Raw genomic sequence first — 22,068 nt, 5'->3', positions numbered from 1 at the left:
CACTTGTTAAGGTACCAAAAGTAATGGGACAATTGGTTTCTCAGCTGTTACATGGCCAGGTGTGTGTTATTCCCTCATTATCCCAATTACAATGAGCAGATAAAAGGTCCAGAGTTCATTTAAAATGTGCTATTTGCATTTGGAATCTGTTGCTGTCAACTCTCATGATGAGATCCAAAGAGCTGTCACTATCAGTGAAGCAAGTCATCATTAGGCCGAAAAAAACCAAAACAAATGCATCAGAGAGATAGCAAAAACATTAGGTGTGGCCAAAACAACTGTTTGGAACATTCTTAAAAAGAAGGAACGCACCGGTGAGCTCAGCAACACCAAGAGACCCGGAAGACCACGGAAAACAACTGTGGTGGATGACCAAAGAATTATTTCCCTGGTGAAGAAAACACCCTTCACAACAGTTGGCCAGCTCAAGAACACTCTCTAAGAGGTAGGTGTATGTGTGTCAAAGTCAACAATCAAGAGAAGACTTCACCAGAGTGAATACAGAGGGTTCACCACAAGATGTAAACCATTGGTGAGCCTCAAATACAGGAAGGCAAGATTAGAGTTTGCCAAACAAGATCTAAAAAGGCCTTCTAAGTTCTGGAACAACATCCTATGGACAGATGAGACCAATATCTACTTGTACCAGAGTGATGCGAAGAGAAGAGTATGGAGAAGGAAAGGAACTGCTCATGATCCTAAGCATACCACCTCATCAGTGAAGCATGGTGGTGGTAGTGTCATGGCGTGGGCATGTATGGCTGCCAATGGAACTGGTTCTCTTGTATTTGTTGATGATGTGACTGCTGACAAGAGCAGCAGGATGAATTCTGAAGTGTTTCGGGCAATGTAGATAATATTCAGATAGCTCATATTCAGCCAAATGCTTTAGAACTCATTGGACGGCGCTTCACAGTGCAGATGGACAATGACCCAAAGCATACTGCAAAAGCAACCAAAGAGTTTTTTAAGGGAAAAAAGTGGAATGTTATGCAATGGCCAAGTCAATCACCTGACCTGAATCCGATTGAGCATGCATTTCACTTGTTGAAGACAGAACTAAAGGGAAAATGCCCCAAGAACAAGCAGGAACTGAAGACAGTGGCAGTAGAGGCCTGGCAGAGCATCACCAGGGATGAAACCCAGCGTCTGGTGATGTCTATGCGTTCCAGACTTCAGGCTGTAATTTATTGCAAAGGATTTGCAACCAAGTATTAAAAAGTGAAAGTTTGATTTATGATTATTATTATGTCCCATTACTTTTGGTCTCTGAACAAGTGGGAGGCACATATGCAAACTGTTGTAATCCCTACATCGTTCACCTGATTTGGATGTAAATACCCTCAAATTAAAGCTGACAGTCTGCAGGTAAAGCACATCTTGTCTGTTTAATTTCATTTCAAATCCATTGTGGTGGTGTATAGAGCCAAAAGTGTTAGAATTGTGTTGATGTCCCAATATTTATGGACCTGACTGTACAAAACAAAAGGCTTTAGAACATAAAACTGCACTGCTGACCGGCAATATTTTTTTTCTTTTTTCACTAATACACAAGAAAAAGGGCTTCAGAACATATAACTGCACCACTGACAGGCAAATATATATATTTTTTCCCCACTAATACACGTCACAAAAGGCTTTAGAACATATAACTGTACCGCTGACCAGGAAATATATTATTTTAATTTTTCCACTAATACACGCCAAAAAAAGGCTTTAGAACATATAAACGCACCTATGAGCGGCAAATATATTTTGTCTTTTTCCACTAATACACGAGAAAAAGGGCTTTAGAACATAAAAATGCACCGATGAGCGGCAAATATATATTTTCTTTATCCACTAATACACACCACAAAAGGCTTTAGAACATAAAGCTGCACCGCTGTAAGGAGAATATATTTTTTCTTTTTCCACTATTACACGAGAAAAAGGGCTTTCTAAAATATAACTGACATGTAAATATAAAAATATATTCTTTTCTTTTCTGAACCGCAAATACATTTTTTAGTTTTCCCCTAATACAGGAGACAAAGTGTTTTAAAACATATAACTGCCTGCTGACTGGCAAATAATTTTTTTCTTTTTCCACTAATTCACGCCACAAAATGCTTTAGAACATATAACTGCACCGCTTTAGAACATATAACTGCACCACTGACCGCCAAATATATATATATTTTTTTTTTCACTAATACATGTCACAAAAGGCTTTAGAACATGTAACTGTACTGCTGACCAGAAAATATATTTTTTCTTTTTTCACTAATACATGAGAAAAAGGGCTTTAGAACATATAACTGCCCTGGTGAAATGCAAATATATTTAATCTTTTTCCACTAAGAGAAAAAGTGCTTTAGAACATAAAAATGCATTGCTAAATGACAAATAGATTTTTTCTTTATCCACTAATACACTCCACAAAAGGCTTTAGAACATATAACTGACATGTAAATATATTTTTTTCTTTTTCCAGTTATACACGCCACAAAATGCTTTAGAACATATAACTGCACCGCTAATTGGCAAATATGTTTTTTTCTTTTTCCACTAATATACGCCACAAAAGGCTTTAGAACATATGACTGCACCGCTGAACGACAAATATATTTTTTTCTTTTTCCACTAATACACGAGAAAAAGGGCTTTAGAACATATAACTGCACCGCTGAACGACAAATATATTTTTCTCTTTTTCCACTAATACACGAGAAAAAGGGCTTTAGAACATATAACTGAACTGCTGACCTGCAAATATATATATTTTTTCCCACTAATATATGCCACAAAAGGATTTAGAACATATAACTGCACCGCTGAAAGGCAAATATATTTTTCCTTTTCTACTAATACACAAGAAAAAGGGCTGTAGAACATATAACTGCATTGCTAAACGACAAATATATTTTTCTTTTTCTACTAATACACGCCACATAAGATTTTAGAACATATAACTGCACCGCTGAACGGCAAATATAATTTTTCCTTTTCTACTAATACACAAGAAAAAGGGCTTTTGAACATATAACTGCACCTCTGACCGACAAATATATTTTTTCTTTTTCCACTAATACACGACAAAAAAGGCTTTAAAACATATAAATGCACCGATGAATGGCAAATATATTTTGTTTTTTTCCACTAATACACGAGAAAAAGGGCTTTAGAACATAAAAATGCATTGCTAAACGACAAATATCTTTTTTATTTATCCACTAATACGCGCCACAAAAGGCTTTAAAACATAACTGCACCGCTGAAAGGTGAATATATTTTTTCTTTTTCCACTATTACACGAGATATAGGGTTTCAGGACATATAACTGCACCACTGACATGTAAATATATTTTTTTTTTTTCCAGTTATACACGCCACAAAATGCTTTACAACATATAACTCCCAGAGTGACATGCAAATATATTTTTACTTTTTCCACTAATACACGAGAAAAAGTGCTTTAGAACATATAATTGCACCGCAGAACGGCAAATATATTTTTTCTTTTTACGCTAATACACAACAAAAAAGGCTTTAGAACATATAAACGCACCGATGAACAGCAAATGCATTTTGACTTTTTCCACTAATACACTAGAAAAAGGAATTTAGAACATAAAAATGCATTGCTAAACGACAAATATATTTTTTCTTTATCCACTAATACAGGTCCTTCTCAAAAAATTAGCATATTGTGATAAAGTTCATTATTTTCTGTAATGTACTGATAAACATTAGACTTTCATATATTTTAGATTCATTACACACAACTGAAGTAGTTCAAGCCTTTTATTGCTTTAATTTTGATGATTTTGGCATACAGCTCATGAAAACCCAAAATTCCTATCTAAAAAAATTAGCATATTTCATCTGACCAATAAAAGAAAAGTGTTTTTAATACAAAAAAAGTCAACCTTCAAATAATTATGTTCAGTTCTGCACTCAATACTTGGTCGGGAATCCTTTTGCAGAAATGACTGCTTCAATGCGGCGTGGCATGGAGGCAATCAGCCTGTGGCACTGCTGAGGTGTTATGGAGGCCCAGGAGGCTTCAATGCAGCGCGGCATGGAGGCAATCAGCCTGTGGCACTGCTGATGTGTTATGGAGGCCCAGGAGGCTTCAATGCGGCGTGGCATGGAGGCCATCAGCCTGTGGCACTGCTGAGGTGTTATGGAGGCCCAGGATGCTTCGATAGCGGCCTTAAGCTCATCCAGAGTGTTGGGTCTTGTGTCTCTTAACTTTCTCTTCCCAATATCCCACAGATTCTCTATGGGGTTCAGGTCAGGAGAGTTGGCAGGCCAATTGAGCACAGTAATACCATGGTCAGTAAACCATTTACCAGTGGTGTTGGCACTGTGAGCAGGTGCCAGGTCGTGCTGAAAAATGACATCTTCATCTCCATAAAGCTTTTCAGAAGATGGAAGCATGAAGTGCTCCAAAATCTCCTGATAGCTAGCTGCATTGACCCTGCCCTTGATAAAAACACAGTGGACCAACACCAGCAGCTGACATGGCCCCCCAAACCATCACTGACTGTGGGGACTTGACACTGGACTTCAGGCATTTTGGCATTTCCCTCTCCCCAGTGTTCCTCCAGACTCTGGCACCTTGATTTCCGAATGACATGCAAAATTTGCTTTCATCTGAAAAAAGTACTTTGGACCACTGAGCAACAGTCCCGTGCTGCTTCTCTGTAGCCCAGGTCAGGCGCTTCTGCCGCTGCTTCTGGTTCAAAAGTGGCTTGACCTGGGGAATGCGGCACCTGTAGCCCATTTCCTGCACACGCCTGTACACGGTGGCTCTGGATGATTCTACTCCAGACTCAGTCCACTGCTTCCGCAGGTCCCCCAAGGTCTGGAATCGGTCCTTCTCCACAATCTTCCTCAGGGTCCGGTCACCTCTTCTCGTTGTGCAGCGTTTTCGGCCACACTTTTTCCTTCCCACAGACTTCCCACTGAGGTGCCTTGATACAGCACTCTGGGAACAGCCTATTCCTTCAGACATTTCTTTCTGTGTCTTACCCTCTTGCTTGAGGGTGTCAATGATGGCCTTCTGGACAGCAGTCAGGTCGGCAGTCTTACCCATGATTGCGGTTATGATTCAGATGATTAGGTTAATAGCTCGTTTAGAGAACCTTTTCATGATATGCTAATTTTTTTAGATAGGAATTTGGGGTTTTCATGAGCTGTATGCCAAAATCATCAATATTAAAACAATAAAAGGCTTGAACTTCTTCAGTTGTGTGTAATGAATCTAAAATATATGAAAGTCTAATGTTTATCAGTACATTACAGAAAATAATGAACTTTATCATAATATGCTAATTGTTTTAGAAGGACCTGTACATGCCACAAAAGGCTTTAGAACATATAACTGCACCACTGACTAGGAAATATATTTTTTTCTTTTTCCACTAATACATCTCACAAAAGGCTTTAGAACATGTAACTGTACCGCTGACCAGAAAATATATTTTTTTCTTTTTCCACTAATACATGAGAAAAAGGGCTTTAGAACATATAACTGCCCCGGTGATATGCTAATATATTTTGTCTTTTTCCACTAATACTTGAGAAAAAGGGCTTTAGATTTAGAACATAAAAATGCATTGCTAAACGACAAATATATTTTTTCTTTATCCACTAATACACGTCACAAAAGGCTTTAGAACATATAACTGCACTGCTGACCGGCAAATACATTTTCTCTTTTTCCACTTATATACACCACAAAAGGCTTTAGAACATATAACTGCACCACTGACCCGAAAAAATGTTTTTTCTTTTTTCACTAATACACGAGAAAAAGGGCTTTAGAACATATAACTGCACCACTGACCGCCAAATATATATATATATATATATATATATATATATTCACTAATACATGTCACATACTCTGGACACAAGCTCAAAATGTGCAAGACTTAAGTCACGCTCGGCTGTCACTAGCTATTTTCAAGTATCTGGCAGTTTTTCTCCACAGTGTCGGGACACAAAAGCGATGCTGTGTGCAAGATCTGCAGGATAAAAATAAGCCTTGGACATTCAACCACAAACATAGGCACATAAAGTAGCATCACCCTATCCAGTGGGAGAATAGAACTGGCCACTAGCAATTGGAACAGGAGTGTCTTCCTTTTCCCTGTCTCCTCTACGACAACCAGGGCTCATCCACATGGAGTCCAGTGTCCTTGTCATTGTCATCATCAGTTACAGCTTCTCCCGCTGAGATTACCCCTCTTCCTACTCCGCTCCTTCGTCAGCCATCAATAATGGAATGTGTGGCCAGGAAACAACTTTATACCCAGAAATCTGCTGCTGCGGAGGCTCACCTCTGACCTGGCCAAGTTGCTGGCGGTGCAGTCGCTGTCATACCACTTAGTAGTTTAGGCTGTCATTAGGTAAGTGATGGTGCATGCTCATATTTACAGAACGATACCTAGCCGCCATTATTTCTCAAAAAAACATCCCTGCCTTGTACTGTCACATAGCGGAGAACGCGGACTGCTCCTTGCCATTATCAATGTGCGGCAAGGTACATGCCACCATGGACACCTAAAACAGGGACCGGCAGGGACAGTACGTCTTTCATGGCATGGCACACTGGATTAATGTTTTGCGCCTCAGCAGCAACCCAGCACTGTCCTACTGACACCTCCATGACTGTGTTGGAGTCGTCTATCCACCTCCTCTTCAACGGACATCCTGCCGTCCCTAACAGAAACAGAGTGGAGCATTGCTTCCACTCCCTCTCCCTCCTATCATATGTGTAAAGTGAAGCATAGCCTTGCTGTCTTAAAGCTGATCAGCCTGTGCGAGAGCAGCCACGCAGCTGTTCAGTTGCTAAAGTCCATGAAGCAGCAAAGATCCTGCTGGCTGTCTCCTCGCCAACTCCAACTGGACAAGGTGGTCAGCAACAATGGCAGCACAATGTGGCTGCACTTCTTTTGGGGAAATTATCTATGCTCTCTGAATGATGCCCGAGATAAATGTAATTATGCAACATTTTTTTAAAAAGTACAGTGACTTGCAGAGGGTGCTGGCCATGTCCAGGAGACTGCCCTTTTATTTCAGCCATTCTTATGTGGCAAGGAACTCCCTCCTGGACTTGCAGAGACAGAACGGTCTGCCATTGCATTGCTTATTCTGCGATATCCCAACTCACTGGAATTCCACATACATATGCTACATACACTAGACCACCTCAGCAGGGACCATGTGATGTTTTGAAGTCAGGCAAAAGCAGCTAATCAAAAATGCATTTTGCATACTCAGGACACCAGATTTATCAGTAGGGATGAATGCGGCATCAACAACGTCAGCCCCCCGCTCTTCTCTACCTCTTGTATGATGTTCTTTGTTTTGGTTTCACTTTCTCATCTCCTTTCCTTCTGCCAGGTGTCACTTATTTAGACAAATCGTCTTCCTTTATATTCCCTCCCATACTGCCTCACTTTGCGGTTTATACTACTTCCTGGATGAAGTGTTCACTGTTGGAGGCTGCTTCTGCTGTTTGCTCAGATAAGTCCTTTACTTTATTGTGTTTCCTTGCTGGCTTGATTCTAGGTGACCCTGACTCCGTCCCTATTAAGTGCAGGGAGCCGGTGGTCATGTCTGTGCCGGCATACATACATAATTCCTCTGGGTAGCCATCTTATATGCTTCTGGCATATGTAAAAAAACAGTGAACTCTCATCTTCCTGAAGCCTGGGTTGCCTATGATATAGATGGACACTTTTATTACCACTACTCTTTGAGGCCAGCTATAAAAAGGTCATAAAGGCTATACCAGGCCCAGCTCATCCTGTCCGGTAAGATAAGATCAGCTCGCTGTCAAGCCTGGCTGGAGCGTGACGTCATTAATTTCCAGGTCTGGTTTGAGGAGAGATAATAGCCCTTAATTAGCTCTGGGCATAAAACCAGTCCACTTTCATATTTCATTTATGAATCAACTTATGCCCTTTCTGACACCAGATCCAGGCTCTACAGAGTATTGTGGTTAATTGGGTATCAAATATGACTAGAGGATGTGATTCCTTAGCTGACCTGTGGGTGGTAGAAGAACTACAGGTCCCAGCATTACCGTGTGTGGTCTCATTCTGTAGGTAAATAAATAAGGATCGCAAATATGTATTCTGTATAAAAATATGCCGATGTATCAAGGAGATACGGGCTTAAGTATAATCCTCATTGTAGGAACTGAACTTTGATGGGGTCATAAAACACTTGGGGGCCAGCCCTAGGCTTCACAGTCACTCTGCTGCCATTGGCTGACAGGAGTAAGTCTCCTGCCCATGGGAGAGTTCATAAAAATCCGTGCACAAGGACAGAGGAGAGAGACCCATGGAACATCACCAGACACTTAATTGGACATTGACGGCATATCCCTGTATCAGAAGAACTTTGAGGGTCTCCCCTGATACATACTGAAAAGGGGTTTGCAAGGATTCAAAAGGGACATATGAACAACCATCTGAAACCCTCCAGAGAAACTAAGTATTCTTTCATCTTTTTCCCTTTCATTTGAACTGTCGTGATTATTTATATTGCTATTATTATTCTGTAGATTTATAGTCATTTTCATTAGACTTGTATGCACTGCTTTTTACCGCTTATTAAAGATTATAAAATCTAAATAGCCAAGTCTTCCATATTCTAAGCTGCTGAACAACGTACCTTGCCTTTGAAGAGACGTTACCAGGTAGTTAGTTAAATTGCATTCAGGAATTGTAGCTGGGGGTGATTGACTGCGGTTGGTCAGTAAGTGATATCCGGTTCATCCACTGATCTGTGTGATAGTGAATGACCCGGATAGTCGGCTCGTGGACCGGGAACCCACGTGGTGGCAGTTACCGAAGTGTGGTGGGGGGTGTTAGCCGGATGGTAATACCCCGGTCACGTGAGGTCTCTGTGTGTGCGCAGACTCCGTCACAGACCACTACGTCACAGCTGTGGGATCCAGAGCGCTCAAATCCATAGTTCGTGACAATGTCCCCTCACTATTATAGGGTTTTCAGGTGTCACACAGACTTAGGTACATGGGATTGCAATCGTCTACCATCGAGACCCTTGCATGTGCATAGCAGTCAGGGAGAGCTCTTAGGGTTTTATAGGGCTCACCTATAAGCTCCTTAGTTTGGGATCAAGCCAGTCGCTTGTTTATTCATAAGTTCCAGCTATCTGAAAACTTCACCCATGACATTATCACAGTGGGGCCAGAGCCAGAAATTACTAGGTCCTTGGGCACACTAGTGAGCATGGTAAACGTTATGCTTGCTTACATACTGACAGGCGTATAGTTAGCATCAAGCAATCTGATAACTACTGGATAGCCATGCTTATAGACCCTCTCATTCAAAACAAGGTCATGTTACCAGTGGGATTCCACAGGGATCTGTACTGGGACCAACTTTGTTTAATATCTTCATAAGTGATATTGCAGAAGGCCTCGATGGTAAGGTTTGTCTTTTTGCTGATGACACAAAGATATGTAACAGGGTTGATGTTCCTGGAGGGAAACGCCAAATGGAAAAGGATTTAGGAAAACTAGAAGAATGGTCAGAACTCTGGCAACTGAAATTTAATGTGGATAAGTGCAAGATAATGCACCTGGGGCGTAAAAACCCAAGGGCAGAATATAGAATATTTGACACAGTCCTGACCTCAGTATCTGAGGAAAGGGATTTAGGAGTAATTATTTCAGAAGACTTAAAGGTGGGAAGACAATGTAATAAAGCAGCACGAAATGCCAGCAGAATGCTTGGATGTATAGGGAGAGGTATAAGCAGTAGAAAGAGGGAGGTGCTTATGCCGCTGTACAGAACACTGGTGAGACCTCACTTGGAGTATTGTGCGCAGTACTGGAGGCCATATCTCCAGAAGGATATAGATACTCTAGAGAGAGTTCAGAGAAGAGCTACTAAACTGGTACATGGATTGCAGGATAAAACTTAACAGGAAAGGTTAAAAGACCTTAATATGTATAGCTTGGAAGAAAGAAGAGACAGAGGGGATATAATAGAAACTTTTAAATACATAAAGGGAATCAACTCGGTAAAGGAGGAGAGCATATTTAAAAGAAGAAAAACTACCACAAGAGGACACAGTTTTAAATTAGAGGGGCAAAGGTTTAAAAGTAATATCAGGAAGTATTACTTTACTGAGAGAGTAGTGGACAGGGGTGTATCTATCACAAGGCAAACAAGGCATTTGCCTAGGGCGGCACTTGCCAATGGGGCGGCAAAATGCCTTGTTTGCTTAGTGATAGTTACACAATATGCAAAATATATATTTTTTTGCCCCTTGTCCGATCCGATCCTTCACTATGCGAGCGGCATCGCCGGCGCCACATAGTGAAGGAGTTGAAAGACTTACTTCCTCCTCCTCCTGACTTCCTCCCGACCTCCCCTGCCTTTTGCGTCCGCGCGTTAGGGGGGTGCCCGAGTTTAGTCTCGCCTAGGGCAGCACAAAACCAAGATACACCACTGGTAGTGGATGCATGGAATAGCCTTCCTGCAGAAGTGGTAGCGGCAAATACAGTGAAGGAGTTTAAGCATGCATGGGATAGGCATAAGGCTATCCTTCATATAAGATAGGGCCAGGGACTATTTATAGGATTCAGATATATTGGGCAGACTAGATGGGCCAAATGGTTCTTATCTGCCGACACATTCTATGTTTCTATGTTTCTCTCTATCAAAGGAAAATAGGGGAATGTTTTCATGCTGCCCTGTTGCTTTATTAACAGGATACATTGTAAGCAGCTTTCCGCAGCTTTTTGGCGAGTAGATGACTTGCGCCCACAGTTCTGACAAAGACGCCCCACTGTGCACATGCAGAGTCACACTTTCATGTGTGGCGCCAGCCTCCAGTGTGTCATCTCAGAGAAGGTTTTAGCACAGCAGGGGGTATCATGACACCCAAATTGACAAATTTGTCTACAAAGTATAACGTTTCTCAAAATAAATGACGCAAAAGACAGTTAGACCCAATACTTCCAAATTATGTATAAAGGGAGTTTAGGTGCACGCTACTATGGCTTCAATGCAAAAGCAAACAAAGACTACAAGTATCAGCACGCTGTTTATGTACAAAAACACATGCAAACATTGAAACAAGAATACATGTAAAATGTATTACTGGTATACTTACTATATGAAAAGTAGAAGCTCTTTGCGCATATTTTTGATCAAGAATATGTCTGGCCCATCTACCAGTGACAAGACGGCTTCTAACAGACCGGACCTACACTAATTCTATTCAGATTTTAGCCTACAACTTTCAGGGCAATGTAGAAGCCAGCTAAGTAATACTCTGAATAAAAGCACCAGGTAGATGGGCGGGAGTGCATGATCTAAATAGAGGATCCTCTTCCCCATGTACTTTGGGCAGGAAGACTGAAATAGTGGCTGGAACTGGCCTAGTTTGCTCTTGCTGCACTGTCGTGTCCAACCTCCAGTGTCATCTCGGAAAGGTTTTTTGCCAGCAGGGGGAATTGTGACACCCAAACTGACAAATATGTCCTCTGCCAGTGTACAAAATATAATGTTTGTGAAAATAAGGCATGGATATTTGGGAATTTTTCACACACACACATATGGCTAAGGCTAATGAATAGATCTGCCATTGCAGACGGTGGTAATATATCACTGGCCCAATCATGCCACTGTATGCCTGCCTACCATCATGTTCTGTTCAGTATGGCTGCTGTTGCTGCCACCACCACCTGCCGCCACTACTACTACTCCTCCTAAACAGTTGCACACACATCTACTCGGTACTGCCATGTCTATTCTATGCTGTGCTGCTACTGCTGCCGCGACTATTGCTACCACATGCAGCAATTACCCCTACACCCCTTAGACCAGGTTTTCTCAACTCCGTTCCTTGGCCCCCACCTACCAGTCAGGATATGAGAATATCCCACAGAATGAATACCGGTGGTAAATCCTGATGCATGGACACAAATTATATCACCTGCTCAATTCTCAGAAAATCCTGAAAACATGACTGGTAGGTGGGTCCCGAGGACCGGAGTTGAGAAACCCTGCCTTAGACCTTACCTTTTCCACATCCACACTGTGCTGCTTCAAAAAAAGGGGGAATTTTTAAAATTTTTAAAATTTTGTTTGACAAGCCACTCATTCTTCTGACTAAACCATTTGTGTACATAAATATGGTCCTCCAGAACCAAGGTCAACTGGTCCTCCAGAACCAAGTCTCTATACATCTCTTTATTTGCCTTTATATCTAGTTGTCTAATACTGAAATTCTTAATTTATTACAGGGTCAAGATGATTTTTTCTTCAATTAACCATAGACGTCTACAAATACTTGCCCTGTTACTTACTGTGTTCCTCCTATCCCTTACCTGGAGGCATGTAGACCTCACCTTAGGAAGATCCAACTGTTTTCAAGGGTTGATAAGTCAAAAACAAGAGATTAATAACATGACAACACTGAAAAATACAATTTTCCCACTGAAAGAAGAAAGGGAAATCATCATCCTGATCTGGAAGTATCCTTGGATATATACATTTCCATTAGATAAGTGCCATGATTTCGGCATAATTGGCTGCAAGTTGTCAGCAGATACAAGTCTGTATAGTGTTGCTGATGTTGTTTTCATACGTCATGTAGATATTATGTATGACAAAAAGCAATTGCCCCAAGGGCCAAGACCTCATTTTCAGAGTTGGATATGGTATAATATGGAGCCACCATTAATTGCTAATAACTTGTATTTTTTGGACAACCTCTTCAACATGACAATGACATACCGTCTTGACTCGCATATTTTCAATCCATATGGCAAAATCGAAGCAATAAAGGAACATCAAAACTTCACCATTCCGTCAAAATCCAAGCTGGTTTCTTGGGTTGTCAGTAAATGGTACACTGGTGCCCCCCGCATTGCTTATTACGAGGAGCTAAAGAAACACATCACAATTGATGTTTATGGAGCAAAACACAAAAAATTGGGAAGGAGCAAAGATGAATTACTTGCAATCATATCCGAGTACAAGTTCTACTTGGCCTTTGAAAATTCAATCCACAAGGATTATATCACCGAGAAGTTGTGGTCCAATGCTTTTGAATCATGGGCGGTTCCAGTTGTTTTGGGAACATCTCGGAAGAACTATGAACTTTTTGTTCCTGGAGATGCCTTCATTCATGTTGATGATTTCCCGAGTCCAAAGGAATTGGCCGCCTATCTTCTAGAGTTGGACAAGAATGATGAGAAATATGAAAAGTATTTCAACTGGAGATATAAATATCGTGTACAGTTAAATCGAGGACATCAATATAGGTTCTGTCAAATGTGTACATTCATGAGAGACAATCAAGTCTACCAGTCTATTCCCAGTATAAAGAAATGGTTTCTCAATGATATGTAAAATTTCCTTCTAATTCTCTAAGTAACCATCCAGGCAAAACTATTACATATGTGATGCCTAGTGCAGGACCAGCAGGGGTGGAGCATGACATAAAGTCTTTTAACATAGTATGGTTGAAAAAATATCTAAGTCCATGAAATTCCATGAAAGGATGGGTGAGGATATGAATTTAGGTAAGGGGTGAGAACTAGGCTTCTACACATCTACATAAGCCCTGTTCATTCTCCATAGATTTAGTGAACCATATATACCAGAATAATACCATCCAATAAAAAAAAAAATTCAAGGTTTAGTTAAAACAAAAATCTGATTCCAATGTATATGTCTCCCACCCTCCATACACACACACACAATGGTCAGCATGAACATTTTTGTCCACAGCAAGCAATTTTAACCACATCTCAAATTCTGTCATGTTTTTTCATCAATCCCATTAGAAAATTGGTCCCATTTTGGTTTTACAGGAGTGTCAACCTATGCGCTTCATATTTGAAAGCTTGGCAAATATAATAATTATTATGCACTTTGTATAAAATTACATGTTCGATAATCTTAAAAATGTTACATTTGCCTTCACATGCTCATCGAATACTTAAACAATATTTGAAAATATGTACAAGACAAGGACTTGACTGATATCCTAGTACTAAATATAAGTTCTTCTAGACTGTTGAAGGTCTCTCCATGTCGCCACCCATCATTGATCTGTCTAAATGGATTTACGTGTACAGATTTCCTTCATTTCAGTTAGTAAAAATCATAGCTACCAATAATATGGCATGCATTTTATTTAGCTAAAAACAGGAGTGGACTTTGGAGCAGAAGAAAAAAAAAAAAAAAAAAAAACACTACACAACTTTTGGAGATGGGAAAGATGATAACATCCCACCACAAAGCCAAAGTAAAGGTTTTGATGCTAACTTTAGTACAATTGCAGCGAGCCACAGGGGAGGAGAGGATAGGTAGTAGTTGTACTCATGGTGGCAGTCGTCGCTATGTCCCTCCTTTAGCCTTGCAGTGATGGAAAGGGCACACCTTTTCTTCCCTTCGAGGCACTTCCTGGCTTTGGGACTCCTGCCTGGTGGAGCCCTTGGTCTAGGTGGGTTTGGAGGTTCAAGCAGGGCCATCTTTAATGTGGGGAAGAAGGGGCCCAGTTACTCCAGGGAGCCCAAGGCAGCTGCCTCTTGAGCCCCGCTGGCCACTGGGTGATGTGTGTGTGTGTGTGTGTGTGGGGGGGGGGGGGGGGGGGGGGCGGCGGCAGCGCACAGGGAGATGAGCGCTTCTTGTGGAAGTGCTCATCTCCATAGTCATCTGTATCGCCGTCCTCAGGACAGCGATACAGATGGAAGTGCTGCGGCGAGGCAGGGGAGGGAGAGGCGTGTCCCTTGGCCGTTCCGCTGATAGGCTGCAGGCACTAGATCACACAGCGCAAGACACAGGCCGGAAGATGGAGGTAAGTATAAGTGTTTTTTTTTTTTTATATGGTATTACTACTGATACATGATTGGGGGGCATCTATAGGGGCACCTGTTACTGGCACATGATTGGGGAGCCTCTATGAGGGCACCTGTTACTGGCACATGATTGGGGGTATCTATGGGGGCACTTGATACTGGCACATGATTGGGGGGCATCTATGGGGGCACTTGTTCTTGGCACATAATTGGGGGGCATCTATGGGGGCACCTGTTACTGGCACATGATTGGGGGGCATTTATGTGGGCACTTGTTACTGGCACATAATTGGGGGGCATCTACGGGGTCACTTGTTACTGGCACATTATTTGGGGGCATCTATGGAGGCACATCTTACTGGCACATTATTGGGGGGCACTGTGGGGGCATCTATGTGGGCACTTCTTACTGGCACATTATTGGTGGCACTTTTTGCTGGCACCTTATTTGAGTGGCACTATGGGGGCACATCCTGCTGGCACATTATTGCGGGCACTGGGGGCATCTACTGAGGCCACAAAGAAGTGGTATTTTATATGGGGAAGGGGGGGAACACTATGGGGGCTTCTACTGAAGCCACAAAGAAGGGGTATTTAATATGGGGGTTTCTGTATAGGGGTATTTTATACTGGGGCACATTATGGTGGGTACTATAGGGAAGAGGAGAGAGGAGTACTATGGGCTCATCTATGGAGGGTACTAAGAAGGGGTATTTTATACTTGCAAATTATGGGGGACACTGAGGGCATCTACTGGGGCTCTATACATGGGGCATTTTATACTGGTACATTATGGGGGGAACTAGGAAGAAGGGGAGAGGAGCACTAGGGGGCATTTACTGGGGGCACTATATAGGGGTATTTTATACTGGCACATTATGGGGGCACTATGGGGACATTAGTTCAACTGGGAGCAATAAAAGGGGGTATTCTTTGCACTGGCACATTATAAGGAGAATTATTACTACTGGGGGGCATTATGATTGGCTTTATTACTACTGGGGGTCTATGGGGAACATGATTACTAGTATGGGCACTATAGGAGCATTATTACTTCTGGGGCACAGTGGGGACATGTTGGGGGCACTGTAGGAGCACTATTGCTACTATGTGTGCTCTAGCAGAGAATTATTCCTATTGGTGGGACTTTTGGGAGTACTATACTGTGGGGGCACCTTGGCACAGTATCAGCTTACCACAATTAATTTTGGGGGACGTTTACACTATTAGTGTCAGGAGCACTATTTGCTGGGTGCAGTTATTTTAGGGCACCGTGTGCAAATAATTATTGAAGGGCACAATCTGCAAGGTACTAGTATTATCAGGAGATTTATCTGTTTCTGCAGCATAGTATTGGAGAGCACAGCTGCACAGTATTGGGGGTGGTAGGATGATTTGTCCAGAAGATGTGAGGATGATAGAAAAGTAATAAACTAAGATTTTGTTTGTCAAACTTCAGAGACGAGAAATGGCTGAAAAATGGTGGTCTATTCTGAAAGGAGAAGATGAGGAAAGAGAACATCTACATCAAAAAGACGTCACTGGATGTAAGAGGTATGTGGCGCTGTATTACCCTATATGTAGGGGTGGATGGAGGGGTTAGTAGTACAGTACTATCTGCACATTGTAAAGAAACAAAAAAAGGAAACTGCTAAATACTATATATTTGTGTCAGAGGTTGTGCTTTTTTTAATTTTAGAATAATGATACAGCCATTTTATTTGATATTTTTGTGCTGATTCTTTTTTTTCCCCTCTATATTAAAAGACACTATAGTCACCAGAACCACAACAGCTAAACGTAGTAGTTCTGGTGTCTATAGCATGTCTCTGCAAGCTTTTTAATGTAAACACTGCCTTTTCAGAAAAAAAGGCAGTATTTACATTACTGCCAAGGAACATCTCTAGTGGCCACTTATCATTATTAAAGTTTACTACTCTACGAGGTGTGTGGATTTTTGTGTATGTGTGTGTGTGTTGTGGTGGAGGGCGTGAGTGCTTGCTAGGGTGTGGGAAGGCGGGATCCAGGGGGCCCAAGTAAATTCAATCAATGTTAAAGACAGCCCCCTCAGGGTTAAACAAAGGGGGAGGTATGTAGGAGGGCGCAAGGGTCCGTCATTGACGGAAGGTATGTGTCGCCGAGATTCCTCGTCTTGGTGAGATAAGAACCAGTAATTTCGGTTGTTTTACTTAGTATGGCTGTAAAGCCGATCCGGGCCAGTTCTTATTGGGAGCAGCCAAAGAGCAGGGTGGGTGGCTGTTCCCTACATTTCTGGGCCAGGTTTTGGGCTGGGCTATAAAAACTCATCTAACAGTCTCAGCTGGGTGGAATTGATCCTCCATCTTACAGTGGAGGTCTGTCAGGCTCTGCTTTGGGACCTTAACGTTTGGTACCATGCTGGAGAGCCACACGCTGGGAATCAGGCACCTTAAAGCCTGCTGTGGACGGCTGTGGACTGCCGTGGATAAATCAGCCTGCCAGGTGACATCTTTGTGTTGTGAACTTTGTGCTGTGTGAATTAACACCTTTTTTCCTTTTGTGTGAATAAACACAGAACTTTTGCTTTACTACCGTAAAAGCGTCCGCTTACCCTGTCTACCAGAACAAATCCCTACAATATATATATACTACAGAGGGCAGTACACTCTATATATACTACAGAGGATAGTATACTGTATATAGATATATATACTACAGAGGACAGTTTATATATATATATATATACAGGTCCTTCTCCAAAAATTAGCATATTGTGATAAAGTTCATTATTTTCTGTAATGTACTGATAAACATTAGACTTTCATATATTTTAGATTCATTACACACCAACTGAAGTAGTTCAAGCCTTTTATTGTTTTAATATTGATGATTTTGGCATACAGCTCATGAAAACCCAAAATTCCTATCTCAAAAAATTAGCATATCATGAAAAGGTTCTCTAAACGAGCTATTAACCTAATCATCTGAATCAACTAATTAACTCTAAACACCTGCAAAAGATTCCTGAGGCTTTTAAAAACTCCCAGCCTGGTTCATTACTCAAAACCGCAATCATGGGTAACACTGCCGACCTGACTGCTGTCCAGAAGGCCATCATTGACACCCTCAAGCAAGAGGGTAAGACACAGAAAGAAATTTCTGAACGAATAGGCTGTTCCCAGAGTGCTGTATCCAGGCACCTCAGTGGGAAGTCTGTGGGAAGGAAAAAGTGTGGCAGAAAACGCTGCACAACGAGAAGAGGTGACCGGACCCTGAGGAAGATTGTGGAGAAGGACCGATTCCAGACCTTGGGGGACCTGCCGAAGCAGTGGACTGAGTCTGGAGTAGAAACATCCACAGGCGTGTGCAGGAAATGGGCTACAGGTGCCGCATTCCCCAGGTCAAGCCACTTTTGAACCAGAAACAGCGGCAGAAGCGCCTGACCTGGGCTACAGAGAAGCAGCACTGGACTGTTGCTCAGTGGTCCAAAGTACTTTTTTCGGATGAAAGCAAATTTTGCATGTCATTCGGAAATCAAGGTGCCAGAGTCTGGAGGAAGACTGGGGAGAGGGAAATGCCAAAATGCCTGAAGTCCAGTGTCAAGTACCCACAGACAGTGATGGTCTGGGGTGCCATGTCAGCTGCTGGTGTTGGTCCACTGTGTTTTATCAAGGGCAGGGTCAATGCAGCTAGCTATCAGGAGATTTTGGAGCACTTCATGCTTCCATCTGCTGAAAAGCTTTATGGAGATGAAGATTTCATTTTTCAGCACGACCTGGCACCTGCTCACAGTGCCAAAACCACTGGTAAATGGTTTACTGACCATGGTACCACTGTGCTCTATTGGCCTGCCAACTCTCCTGACCTGAACCCCATAGAGAATCTGTGGGATATTGGGAAGAGAAAGTTGAGAGACGCAAGACCCAACACTCTGAATGAGCTTAAGGCCGCTATCGAAGCATCCTGGGCCTCCATAACACCTCAGCAGTGCCACAGGCTGATTGCCTCCATGCCACGCCGCATTGAAGCAGTCATTTCTACAAAAGGATTCTCGACCAAGTATTGAGGGCAGAACTGAACATAATTATTTGAAGGTTGACTTTTTTTGCATTAAAAACACTTTTCTTTTATTGGTCAGATGAAATATGCTAATTTTTTTAGATAGGAAATTTGGGTTTTCATGAGCTGTATGCCAAAATCATCAATATTAAAACAATAAAAGGCTTGAACTACTTCAGTTTGTGTGTAATGAATCTAAAATATATGAAAGTCTAATGTTTATCAGTACATTACAGAAAATAATGAACTTTATCACAATATGCTAATTATTTGAGAAGGACCTGTATATATATATATATACAGTGCCTTACAAAAGTATTCACCCCTTGACTTTTCTCGTATTTTGTTACATTACAGCCTTAAGTTCAATGTTTTGTTAATCTGAATTTTATGTGATGGATCAAAACACAATAGTCTAAGTTGGTGAAGTGAAAGGAAAAAAATATATAAATAAAACTATTGTTTAGAAATTGAAAACAGAAGATTGGCACGAGCGTATGTATTCACCCCCTTTGTTAGGAAGCCCATAAAAAGCTCTAGCGCAACCAATTACATTCAGAAGTCACATAATTAGTGAAATGATGTCCACCTGTGTGCAATCTAAGTGTCACATGATCTGTCATTACATATACACACCTTTTTTGAAAGGCCCCAGAGGCTGCAACACCTAAGCAAGAGGCATCACTAACCAAACACTGCCAGGAAGAACAAGGAACTCCCCAAACAAGGAAGGGACAATGTTGTTGAGCAGTATAAGTCAGGGTTAGGTTCTAAAAAAAATATCCAAATCTTTGATGATCCCCAGGAGCCCCATGAACTCTATCATAACCAAATAGAAAGAACATGGCACAGCAGCAAACCTTCCAAGAGACGGCCGCACACCAAAACTCATGGACTGGGCAAGGCGGGCATTAATCAGAGAAGCAGCATAGAGACATAAGTTAACCCTAGAGGAGCTGCAGAGACTGGAGTATCTGTACATAGGACGACAATAAGCCATACGCTCCATAGAGTTGGGATTTATGGCAGAGTGGCCAGAAGAAAGCCATTACTTTCAGCAAAAAACACAAATGCACGTTGTGAGTTTGCAAAAAGGCATGTATGGAGGAAGGTGCTCTGGTCTAATGAGACTAAAATTGAACTTTTCGGACATCAAAGAAAATGCTATGTCTGGCACAAACCCAACACATCACATCACCCAAAGAACACCATCCCTACAGTGAAACATGGTGGTGGGATGTTTTTCAGCAACCGGGACTGGGAAACTGGTCAGAGTTGAGGGAAAGATGGATGGTGCTAAATACAGGGATATTCTTGAGCAACACCTGTACCACTCTGTGCGTGATTTGAGGCTAGGACGGAGGTTCACCTTCCAGCAGGACAATGACCCCAAACACACTGGTAAAGCAACACTTGAGTGGTTTAAGGTGAAACATGGAAATGTGTTGGAATGGCCTAGTCAAAGCCCAGATCTCAATCCAATAGAGAATCTGTGGTCAGACTTAAAGATTGCTGTTCACAAGCGCAAAACAATCCAACTTGAAGGAGCTGGAGCAGTTTTGCAAGGAGGAATGGGCGAAAATCCCAGCGGTAAGATGTGGAAAACTCATAGAGACTTATCCGAAGCAACTTGGAGCTGTGATTGCCGCAAAAGGTTGCGCTACAAAGTATTGACTTTAGGGGGGTGAATAGTTATGCACATTTACTTTTTCAGTTATTTTGTCTTATTTGTTGTTTGCTTCACAATAAAAAAATAAATAAATCTTCAAAGTTGTGGGCATGTTCTGTAAATTAAATTATGCAAATCCTCAAACAATCCATGTTAATTCCAGGTTGTGAGGCACCAAAATACGAAAAAAGTCAGGGGGGGGGATCAATATGTAATAGAAATATTTATAGTAGAAATCCGCTCGTATCAGACTTTGTGTAAGGAAAGGTAAATTTCTTCACGAAACAGACAAAGGTGTTATCATCTTGAGTTCTTGCTGAGCACTGCTTTCCTCCTGCCCAGTCTGTTCACTTTTATTTCTTACTCACAAAAGGTGTAAAAGGGGCTGGCCCATTACCCGACCACTTACTTCATGTAACAAGGATGCAGGAAGTGATGACATACAGGAAGTGATGACATAGGAAGACAAGCATTTAAAATAACATAGCCAGCTGGTTTGGAATCCTCTGCATCTGGTCCATGGTTTGGTCTTCAAGGCGTCTTGTCTGTTCGGGCTTCGGTAACTCGGTAGATTAGACATCAGGAACATCTCACTCTGGCATATAGAAGGATTGAAAACAAAAAAAACTTACTACATGTCCTATTTCCTTTCGCCTGGATCTAATGGAAAACCAGTGAGCCCCAAGACCTCCCAAAGCTTTGAAAAGGATTCCAACCTTCACTAGTCATAGCTCTGCCTCTGCCCTGCTCCTGTCAGTATGGGCCTGACTCTTGTCAATGGTGTCTGTTAGCCAGGCATAACCGTCATTTAATTCACAGAAACCCTCCTTTGGACGCTCTACTGACGTTTCTCGGTGATCTCTCTCACTGCCGCAATGGTTTCTTTGAACATCTCATCCACTATGGACGAGAAATAGTTAAATCGCTTCAAAAGTCCAACTCCCCATCCCATCCAACCAGAAAACAACTCCCTTCCAGCTCTCCCTGCCCATCGTACCTCCTTCCACACCATCAGTATCTCCCAATTGGCTGCAACATAAGATGCAGGGACAAGCTTCACCAGGACACATGAACCTCTGGCATTAGGGGGAATTACCTTATAAGCGGCTAATCCGCATAGGAAATAGTACGGACCTGTCAACTCCACACAAGAACTTCTGACGGTAATAACTGAATAGAGTGAGGGATCGCTCCCTGAGTCTGAACGTCACACCCTTCTTTTCAGCAGATATAATCTGGTCTATGGGTGTTAAGAGATCGGGGGTTTCATTAGTAAGGTTGACCGTTATACCTTCCTCACAACTGGAAGATCCGATCCCACAAACTTATGACCTTTACCACATCTACGAGCCGCCTAGCTGCCCCGACACCCATACAAGATTAACAAGCGAGGAGCAGGAGCCAGAGCTATTATTAACCCCTTTAGGACACAGCCACATTTCACCTTAAGGACCAGGCCATTTTTTGCAAATCTGACCAGTGTCACTTTAAGTGCTGATAACTTTAAAAC

The 22,068-nt window shown here is 42.0% G+C and overlaps 1 protein-coding gene and 1 pseudogene across 1 annotated transcript; both read left to right on the top strand.

Moving 5' to 3' along the window:
• LOC122946089 overlaps positions 1–22,068 on the top strand; it is a 442,759-nt pseudogene that overhangs the window by 321,411 nt on the left and 99,280 nt on the right.
• On the top strand, positions 12,450–13,397 carry LOC122946502 (3-galactosyl-N-acetylglucosaminide 4-alpha-L-fucosyltransferase FUT3-like). Its single transcript, XM_044306189.1, has one exon. The coding sequence runs from the start codon at positions 12,450–12,452 to the stop codon at positions 13,395–13,397; it is 948 nt and encodes a 315-aa protein (XP_044162124.1).

The sequence above is a fragment of the Bufo gargarizans genome, chromosome 9 (assembly GCF_014858855.1).
Source record: "Bufo gargarizans isolate SCDJY-AF-19 chromosome 9, ASM1485885v1, whole genome shotgun sequence".
Classification (NCBI taxonomy): Eukaryota; Metazoa; Chordata; class Amphibia; order Anura; family Bufonidae; genus Bufo; species Bufo gargarizans.
This window is presented reverse-complemented; position numbering and strand designations above follow the sequence as displayed.